The sequence below is a fragment of the Rhinopithecus bieti genome, unplaced genomic scaffold, assembly GCF_001698545.2.
Source record: "Rhinopithecus bieti isolate Rb0 unplaced genomic scaffold, ASM169854v2 scaffold_76167, whole genome shotgun sequence".
NCBI classification, from domain to species: domain Eukaryota; kingdom Metazoa; phylum Chordata; class Mammalia; order Primates; family Cercopithecidae; genus Rhinopithecus; species Rhinopithecus bieti.
The window spans coordinates 299,791-310,326 of NW_016828260.1; the positions used below are offsets into that span (position 1 = coordinate 299,791).

Below are 10,536 nucleotides of genomic sequence, written 5' to 3' on the forward strand. Positions count from 1 at the left end.
AGGATAAATTCCTACTAGGAGTGCAGTGACTTAGGTACAGAGTAGAAGCAAAGAAAACCCTTTTAGGCTGGGCACGGTGGCTCATGCCTGTAATCCCAGTACTTTGAGAGGCCAAGGTGGGCGGACTGCTTGGGCCCCGGTGTTGGAGACCAGTCTGGCCAACATGGTGAAACCCCGTCTCTACAAAAAATACAAAAATTAGCCAGGCGTGGTGGTGTATGCCTGTAATTCCAGCTACTCGGGAGGTTGAGGTGAGAGGATGGTTTGAGCCTGAGGAGGCTGAAGCTGCAGTGAGCTGTGACTGCCCCACTATGCTCCAGCCTAGGAGACACACAGCAAGGCTCTGTCAAAAAAAACAAAAACAAAAACAAAATTCGTTTATACTACACACGATACCAGCCTTTCCTAAGCAGAGCTGATTGACTGGAGGGCCAGGAGAAGTCTTAGCAAGTTCTTCACTTTATCTGAGCGTAAAATGCTAGTTAAATTATATACAGTCTGGCCGGGCATGGCGGCCCACATCTATAATCCCAGCATTTTGGGAGGCCGAGGTGGGCGGATCACTTGAGTTCGGGAGTTCAAGACCAGCCTGGCCAATATGGCGAAACCCCATCTCTACTAAAAATACAAAAATTAGCTGGGCGTGGTGGCAGGCGCCTGTAATCCCAGCTACTAGGGGCGCTGAGGCAGGAGAATCACTTGAACCCAGCAGATGGAGGTTGCAGTGAGCCGAGATCGTGCCACTGCACTCCAGCTGGGCAAAAGAGTGAGACACTGTCTCAAAAGAAAAAAAAATATATATATGCTACAGTGCAGTGTGCACGCTTTTTGGGGTTTAGCGGTGTTGGATTCCTTAATCACCCTGACCATCAGTTTTCATATCTGCAAAATGGGGGAAATAATAGATCCTACTACCCAGGGTAGCACTGGGAGCGCTGATGGTGAAACAATATGAATGCCTGAACATCATAAAGCTCTAGTTCAGAGTTTCTCAAACTCCTCTGAGTTTTCATTAAAAAAAATTTTTTTGGAGACAGTCTCGCTCTGTCGCCCAGGGTGGAGTGCAGTGTGGCATGATCTCAGCTCACTGCAACCTCCACCTCCCGGGTGCAAGCAATTATTCTGCCTTAGCCTCCCAAGTAGCTGGGACTACAGGCACACACCGTGAAGTCCAGCTAATTTTTTGTATTTTAGCAGAGACGGGGTTTCACCATGTTGCCCAAGCTGTTCTCGAACTCCTCCTGAACTCAGGCAATCTGCCCACCTCGGCCTCCTAAAGTACTAGGATTACAGGCATGAGCTACCACGCCCAGCCAAAAAAATTTTATAGAGATGGGGTTTTTCTTGGCCAGGCGTGGTGGCTCACGCCTGTAGTCCCAGCACTTTGGGAGGCCACGATGGGTGGACCACTTGAGGTCAGGAGTTCGAGAGCAGTCTGGCCAACGTGGTGAAACCCCGTCTGTACTAAAAACACTAAAATTAGCTGGGCGTGGTGGCACACGCCTGAAGTCCCAGCTACTCAGGAGGCTGAGGTGGGAGAATTGCTTCAACTCGGGAGGTGGAGGTTGCAGTGAGCCAAGATCGCCTCATTGCACTCCAGCCTGGGCGACAGAGTGAGACTCTGTCTCAAAAAAAAAAAAAAAAAAAGAGAGATAGGGTTTTTCTCTGTCACTCAGAGTGGGGTGCAGTGTCACGACCATACCTCACCATAGCCTTGAACTCCTGAGCTCAGGCCATCGTTCTGCCTCAGCCTCCTGAGTAGGAGGGGCTACAGGTGCACGCTACTGTGCCTGGCTAATTTAAAAACTTTTTTTTGTAGAGATAGAGTCTCCTAATCTGCCCAGGATGGTCTTGAACTCCTGGCTTCAAACCATCCTCCCACCTCAGCCTCCCAAAGTGCTGGGACTATAGGCATGAGCCACTATGCCCAGCCTCCTCTGAGTTTTGGAAGGGTGTTTGTTACATAGCTTCCCAGTCTGTGCATAGACTCGACGGAATCATAGCTCCAGGGGAGGAATTAGGGAATCTTTGAAACAAACACTGTCCACTGAGTCTCAGGATCTGATGAGTTCCGAAACATAAATCAGGGTTAAGCAACTACAATTAACACTTTGGAGTGCCATGTGGAAGCTGGCATGAGATGATGGATGTTGAAGTTAAGGGACATTGACTACCCTTGCACTCATTCATTCAACGTTCACTGCATGCTCCACTCTGTTAGGTGCTGGGGCCACAGACAGAATAAAGCAGACTCAGGCTGCCCTTAAAGGCTCCCCTAGCTGGCTCCTCATCTGCAAAATTAGATGGGTGGGGCGATGCCCAAAGGAATTGCTCCTTAGGCTGCTGAGGGGCTACAGGGGTGGGCAGCGAAGCTGTCTTGTGGGCTCTGGCCCTGTGAGGTTTAGCAGTACAGGGTCTCCGCAAGCTGCCTGACCTCACAAGGCCCAACCTTGACTCCTACCCAGTTAATCTCCTCTCAGGGCCAGAGGTCAGGCTCCCATTTTACAGATTAGAAAACAAAGCCTCAGCGGATAGAGAGGTCACACTTCACCCCATCCCCGAAAGGCGTCCAGGACCTGGTCCCCTACCTCCAGCTGCGGCAGAAGGGGCCAGATATCTTGCAAGACCCGGGTAGTCGGACTCCAGAGGACTCGGGGTCTCTCTCTGCCGGGCCCAGTTGGTTCCTGAGCAGTCGGAGCCGCACCTGCCTCCCGGAGCCCGAGCCCCTCCCTCCGGGTCCGGCCTAGCCCGCCTGACTCCCATGCTGAGCACCTCCACAGCCCGTCGCCCTGACAACTAGTACGCCCATGAGCCTTCGCGGCGCCGGTGCTTTAGGGGACGCTCCCCAGTGCCCCCCACCCGACCGCCAGAGAGAACTACGTTGCTCCTCAGCCCGTGAGGCCCGAGTGGTGGAAACCCTCTCGATCATTCTCCGCCCCCGAGACACCAGCCCCCTCCATGACGTCTTCGACCGCGCGACCGACGTCGGCGGAGACGGCCATAGACACTGGTGGCTAGAGAGGCCCGGACTTGCCCTCCCAGTCCTTACTTCCGTCGGAAGTGCCTTCCTGCGGCAAGCGCCCTTCCTCTGATGCACGCTCGGGCTCCTGGGCCTCGTTCCCCGGTTCCCGGGTCGCGAGTATGACCACAATGGCGGCAGCCACCCTGCTGCGCGCGATGCCCCACTTCAGCGGTGAGGGGTCGGGGAGGGCGATGGCGGCCCAGGAACACTTTGGGGGTGTGGTAGGTGGCTGGGTTCGGTCTGACCCCTGCCCTGCCTGACTCCCAAGCTTCGGTCCCGGCAGGTCTCGCCACCGGGACCTTCCTGCTGCAGGGTCTGTTGCGGCCGCTGAAGACTCCGGCATTGCCTCTCTTGTGCCGCGGCCTGGCCGTGGAGGTCAAGAAGACTTACGTGCGCGACAAGCCACATGTGAATGTGGGTACCATCGGCCATGTGGACCACGGCAAGACCACGCTGACTGCAGCCATCACGAAGAGTGAGTGGGGTTGAGGAGTCCAGTAGCGCCCTATCTACTGATGGGACCTGGAGCCAGGGAGGCAAGGCTAGCAGAGTGTCTGCTGGAGGTGTTTACTGTGGCTCCACGAGCAGAGGCTGTACCCTAAAGAAGTCACAGGGCAGACCCTTAAGGCCCCCTAACATTTCGTTCTGACCCACAGTTCTCTCTGCTAGAAGAGTTAGAGATTGGAGGAGGTTATGTATTTAGGTGGGAGGGTTCAGGGGCGTGGTCTAAGCTCTGCCTCTAGCACTGAAACTTTAGCTGAGAAGTGTGTTCTCTTCCTCCTTTAGTTCTAGCCGAGGGAGGTGGGGCTAAATTCAAGAAGTACGAGGAGATTGACAATGCCCCGGAGGAGCGAGCTCGGGGTATCACCATCAATGCGGCCCATGTGGAATATAGCACTGCCGCCCGCCACTACGCCCACACAGACTGCCCGGGTCATGCAGATTATGTTAAGGTGAGGGTTGCTGGGACACTGGAGACAGGGCCAGAAGCTGCCTCTTGTCAGGATAAATGTTAGGCTTGTGGGGAGGAGATTAAAATACTCAGTGTTTGGATATGAGATGGCAGGTTTGTGGCCATGGCCACTCAGAATGGGTGATGAGGAGATAATAGAGAAAGGTGGGCCTGAGATTCTAACTGCTACACTTGCCTATATGGATGTGGACTGAAGAGCTCGTTGAACTTGGCTGTTTCCTCTCCTCCTCCTCCCCAGAATATGATCACAGGCACTGCACCCCTCGACGGCTGCATCCTAGTTGTAGCAGCCAATGACGGCCCCATGCCCCAGACCCGAGAGCACTTACTACTGGCCAGACAGGTACTCAGAGCCTGGGTAAAGGTGCAGAGGGGAAGAGTGGGGAGTTGGGCCCCTCTGGATACTGTCCCTGTCTCTCTGCTGTCTACAGATTGGGGTGGAGCATGTGGTGGTGTATGTGAACAAGGCTGATGCTGTCCAGGACTCTGAGATGGTGGAGCTGGTGGAGCTGGAGATCCGGGAGCTGCTCACCGAGTTTGGCTATAAAGGGGAGGAGACCCCAGTCATCGTAGGCTCTGCTCTCTGTGCCCTTGAGGTGAAGGCTGGGTCAGGCAGGGTGGCTGCTGCAGAGGGTGGGGCTAGATGGGCACCCAGAGCTCTGCTTTGTATCTGGGAAGTGGCTCTTGATAATCGAGGGGAGTAGAATGGGGATTTCAGAGTCCTGTCGCTTCCCCTCAACAGGGTCGGGACCCTGAATTAGGCCTGAAGTCTGTGCAGAAGCTGCTGGATGCTGTGGACACTTACATCCCAGTGCCCACCCGGGACCTGGAGAAGCCTTTCCTGCTGCCTGTAGAGGGGGTGTTCTCCGTCCCTGGTGAGGACTCTGCCTGTTCCCACGCACTCTCTCTAGCAGCAGCCTAGCTCGGGGTCCCTGATGTCCTGTCTTATTGCCTCTCAGGCCGTGGCACTGTGGTGACAGGTACGCTAGAGCGTGGCATTTTAAAGAAGGGAGACGAGTGTGAGCTCCTAGGACACAGCAAGAACATCCGCACTGTGGTGACAGGTACGGGAAGCCAGCCTAGGGACCAGGGGCTGACTGCAGGGTGGCCTTACCCCAGCAGATCCCTTGTGCCTTCCCTCCATCTCACACTCACCTTCCTTCTCCCCACTCCTTTTCCCCTTCCCTCCTAGGCATTGAGATGTTCCATAAGAACCTGGAGAGGGCCGAGGCCGGAGATAACCTCGGGGCCCTGGTTCGAGGCTTGAAGCGGGAGGACTTGCGGCGGGGCCTGGTCATGGTCAAGCCGGGTTCCATCAAGCCCCACCAGAAGGTGGAGGCCCAGGTGAGGGCTCCAGGTGACAGTGGGCAGAGCTGAGCCAAGCTGTCCCCAGCATTCCAGCCGAGCCCATCTCACCCTCATTGCTCACTCTCCTCCAGGTTTACATCCTCAGCAAGGAGGAAGGTGGCCGCCACAAGCCCTTTGTGTCCCACTTCATGCCTGTCATGTTCTCCCTGACTTGGGACATGGCCTGTCGGGTTATCCTGCCCCCAGAGAAGGTACGGTGGGTGGCAGGAATGTAGGGTGGAGGGAGCACTTTTTATATCACCTTTGTTTCACTCATAGTTCCAAAGATACACTGTGACAACCCAAGTGACTTTATTTCCTTAGGTGGAAAGGGGCTGCTTGCCACTGCTAGAGAAGGGGCATGGCCCATGGACTTAGGGGTGGGAGTCCTCATCCAGTGTGCCCTAAGCTGAAGCAGGTTAAAAGCTTAGCTCTGCCAGCATGTACCCACAGAAAGATTTCCTAGAAAAGGTCTCTTCTTTCTGAGAGTTTCACTATATATGAAAGCTCAGGAAGCCCTGTGACCAAGAAACCTTCATAACCCACAACTTCTAGACATTTTTTCCTCAAGAACATACCATAGGAACACTCATCACTGGTCTCTTTCATGTTTTCCTGTCTCAATATGCTGTTTGCATCTGCCTGACAGCCTGGGATGGATGACGCTGTCCCCAGGCAGAACCATTCCCCTGCTGCATTCTCCCATGACTCTTAACCTCCGAGGTACCCAAAAAAAACTTAAGGAATGAAGGCATCCTGGAGGCCACGCATGATCGATCCTTCTCTTCCTACCTAGGAGCTTGCCATGCCAGGGAGGACCTGAAGTTCAACCTAATCTGCGGCAGCCAAGTGATCTTGGAGAAAGGCCAGCGTTTCACCCTGCGAGATGGCAACGGACTAATTGGCACTGGGTTATGTCACCGACACGCCTGGCCATGACTGAGGAGAGAAGAACATCAAGTGGGGTTGAGTCACAGACCTCTTGCTCAGCTTCCCTTGCGTTTTAAGCCTGTTCTAGCCAGTCCCTCATGACACAGGCGCAACGCCGCAGAGGGCAGCTAGGTGGACATTCCCTTGTTGGAAGGGACACACACAGAGGAGGCAGTAACTTCTGTGAATAGTAGCCAGCCTGTGTCCCTGTGTCCTTTGTGTGAATTGGAGAGACAGGGGAGGACAAAAAGGTGTTTGACCCCGACAGATGGAGCTGTGAGATCCCAGAGCAATTTTTAACGGAGAAATCGAGTCCAGTGAGCTTAGTGATGCCTAGACACTGTAGGATACCATTTGAATAGCCTCCGGGAGATACTGGGAAAGAATGTTCTATAACTCTGGAGCAGCCATGGCCTCAGCTCAGGCTCCAAACCCACCTTGTTTCCTCGGAATACTAAAGTGGAATGTCTAGTGTCCATTCACGTTTCTATGGGAATGGGGACCGGACAGGCATATCGCCAGATGCTGTAAGGTTTGCTTCCAGCCACCCACAATAAAAGCAGGTCTACACATTTTTTGGTTTCTCAGTGAAGTTATGTTTATATTATAGTTGACCCTGGAACAATGCAGGGGTTAGGGGTGCCAGCCCCCCTCCATGTAGCCACAAATCTACATATAATTTTTGAGATATTGCCAGCTTTGCACAGTGGCAGTATCATAGCCAATGACTCCATGATGACTTGAAATATAATCAGCATTGGCAATTTTCGACGGTCTCTATGGGGAGGCTGAACAAAGGGAAAAAAAGGAAATACAGGGTCTCACTGTCACCCAGGCTGGGTGTGCGGTGGCACCATCCTAGCTCATTGCAGCCTCAGACTCCTGGGCTCAACCTTGGTCTTCCAAACTGCTGGGATTAGAGGTGTAAACTACCGTGTCCAGCTCCTGACATATAACTTGACTACCCCAAAACGTAACTAATAACCTGCTGCCAGCCAGAAGCCTCACTGATAGCATGCAAAAGCGTACTTTGTGTGTTATAAGTATTATATACTGTATTCTTCAAACTAGAGAAAGTGTTAAGAAAATCATAAGGAAAATATATTCCCTATCAAGTGGAAGTGGATCATCATAAAGGCCCTCATTGCTTCACGTTTCTTAGGAGGAGGCCAAAGGGAGATAGGCAGACTCGGTGTAACCTGTATTTGAAAAAATTCACATGTAAGTGGACCTGTGCAGTTTGAACCCCTGGTCACTCAAGGGTCAACTGTACACTATATTAAATGTGTAATGTCTAAGAAAACTTTATTTAAAAATACTTGAGCCAAGGCTGGGCACGGTGGCTCACGCCTGTAATCCTAGCACTTTGCGAGGCCAAGGCGGGCAGATCACCTGAGGTCAGGAGTTTCAGACCAGCCTGGCCAACATAGTGAAACCCTGTCTCTAATAAAAATACAAAAAAATAAGCCGGGCATGCTGGCAGGTGCCTGTAATCCCAGCCATTTGGGAGGCTGAGGCAGGAGAATCACTTGAACTTGGGAGGTGGAGGTTGCAGTAAGCCAAGATCGTACCATCGCACTCCAGCCTAGGGAAAAAGAGCAAAACTCCATCTCAAAAAAAAAAAAAAAAAAGCTCGAGCTGAGATTGCGCCATTGCACTCCAGCCTGGGTGACAGAGCGAGACTTGTCTCAAAAAAAAAGAAAAAAGCTTTAGACCAGGAGGCCGAGGCGGGGAGATCACGAGGTCAGGAGATCGAGCCCATCTTGGCCAATATGGTGAAACCCCCCCCTCTACTAAAAATACAAAAAAATTAGCTGGGTGTGGTGGAGTATGCCTGTAGTCTCAGCTACTCAGGAGGCTGAGGAAGAAGAATCACTTGAACCCGGGAGGTGGAGGTTGCAGTGAGCCTAGATAGCACCACTGCACTCCAGCCTGGAGACAAGGTGAGACTCTGTCTCAAAAAAAGAAAAAATAAAAACATAAAATTAAGAAAAGAGGCCATGTGTGGTGCCTCACACCTATAATCCCAGCATTTTGGGAGGCCAAGGCAGGCCTTGGCACTTGAGGCCAGGAGTTTCAGAGCAGCCTGGGCAACATGGCAAAACCCCATCTCTACTAAAATATAAAAATTAGCCAGGCAGGCCGGGCACGGTGGCTCACGCTTGCAACCCCAGCACTTTGGGAGGCCGAGGCAGGCAGATCACCTGAGGTCAGGAGTTTGAGACCAGCCTGGCCATTATGGTGAAACCCTGTCTCTACTAAAAATAAAGAAAATTAGCCGGGTGTGGTGGCGGGCGCCTGTAATCCCAGCTACTTGGGAGGCTGAGGCAGGAGAATCACTTGAACCCGGGAGGCAGAGGTTGCAGTGAGCCAAGATTGTGCCACTGCACTCCAGCCTGGGTGACAGAGTGAGACTCTGTCTCAAAAAAAAAGGAAAGAAAAATTAAATAAAAAAAATAAAGAAAATGACCACTTCTCTAATATGCAGGGAATAAACTATGAGTGGATTTTCAAAACCTTGGGAGTGATGACTGGCAAGGATGCCAACACCAAGTAAAGCAAGGCTCGGCAGAGGTTAACAGGCACCCCTATCACAAATGCATCCTGACAAATGAATACACACCCAGGATGGCTAAGATCAGCTCTCAGAAGGGAGGGCTCTTGGGCCCAACTTAAGAGCTGTTTCGAGAAAATGCAAAACCTGATCTTTGACTCCAGAACAGAGGCAAACTAAGGGAAGTGGGTGAGAGCAGAGGAAGAGGGAAGAACTTTGCAAAAAGAACTGTCCAATGACAGGGCAGATTTGTCTTCTCAGTGCTCAAGGCAAGGCTGCCAAGAGCTGCCAAGGGGAATTTCTGGCTGGCTGAAGGCTAAGTTCCCTTCCAACTTTTGAGATTTCTGCTCAAAGATGGTAAACATACAGTAGTCTCTGCCCTTATCCCTGGTTTCAGTTATCCACTGTCAACCTGGTCTGATTATTTCTGGAATTTTTTTTTTTTTTTTTTTTTTTTTTTTTTTTTGAGATTGTCTCGCTCTGTCACCCAGGCTGGAGTACAGTGGCACGATCTCGGCCCACTGCAACCTCTGCATCCTGGGTTTGAGTGATTCTCCTGCCTCAGCCTCCAAGTAGCTGGGATTACAGGCACCACCACCATGCCCAGCTAACTTTTTATTTCTAGTAGAGATAGCATCTCACCATGTTGGCCAAGCTGATCTCAAACTCCTGACCTCAAATAATACACCTTCTTCGGCCTCCCAAAGTATGAGATTACAGGGGAACCACTGCACCCAGCTGGACTTTTTTTTTTTTCTCTCAGACAGAGTCTCGCTCTGTTGCCAGGCTGGAGTGCAGTGGCACGATCTCTGCTCACTGCAGCCTCAAGCCATTCTCCTGCCTCAGCCTCCCGAGTAGCTGGGACGACAGGGACGTGCCACGATGCCCAGCTAATTTTTGTATTTTTAGTAGAGACAGGGTTTCACCATGTTGGCCAGGATGCTCTCGATCTCTTGACCTCATGAACCACCCACCTCGGCCTCCCAAAGTGCTAGGATTACAGGTGTTAGCCACCGTGCCTGGCCTGGAATTTTCTATTTAACAGTTCAGATTTTAAGTGGAGCACCATTCTGAGTAGTATGATGAAATATTTTGCCATCCTGCTCCATCCATCCTGTCAGGACGTGAACCATCCCTTTGCCTGTTAGTCACTTTAGTAGCCGTGCTGGTTATCAGACTGATCGTTACAGCACTGCAATGATTTGTGTTCAAGTAACCCTTATTTACTCAGTGATGGCCCCGAAGCACAAGAGTATTGTGCCTAATTTAGAAACTAAACCTCATCATAGAAATAGGAAAAAACATAGTATACATAAGGTTTGGTACTATAGGCATCCACTAGGGATCTCAGATCACACCCCCCACAGATACGTGTGAAGTGCTGTACAATCTGCAGTCCTTCCAGAAAGCATCAAAATGACTACTCAGCTGGGCGTGGTGGCTCACACCTGTAATCCCCAGCACTTTGGGAGGTCGAGGCAGAACTGCTTGAGCCCAGGAGTTCAAGACCAGCCTGGCCAACATAATGAGACTCCGTCTCTTAAAAAAAAAAAAATTGAAAGATTACTCAGTAATACTTGTCATATTTCACAGTAGATACCCATCTCTCCATCTGCACTTCAAACATCCTGAGCCCAGCTGAAGCCTTGCAGCTCCTGCATCACCTCACATCCACCTGCTGAGTGCTCTTGGGACTCCAACTCTGCCCAT

General features: G+C 51.6%; 1 protein-coding gene across 1 annotated transcript; it reads left to right on the forward strand.

Moving 5' to 3' along the window:
* Positions 1 to 2,691: 2,691 nt before the first annotated feature.
* Positions 2,692 to 6,285, forward strand: TUFM (Tu translation elongation factor, mitochondrial). Its single transcript, XM_017864386.1, is given in 12 exon segments — positions 2,692 to 3,193; positions 3,306 to 3,497; positions 3,809 to 3,975; positions 4,234 to 4,338; positions 4,427 to 4,591; positions 4,738 to 4,870; positions 4,955 to 5,059; positions 5,188 to 5,339; positions 5,435 to 5,554; positions 6,139 to 6,154; positions 6,157 to 6,257; positions 6,259 to 6,285. Coding segments are annotated over 12 exon segments (1,335 nt in total). The 5' UTR covers positions 2,692 to 3,141.
* Positions 6,286 to 10,536: the final 4,251 nt, after the last annotated feature.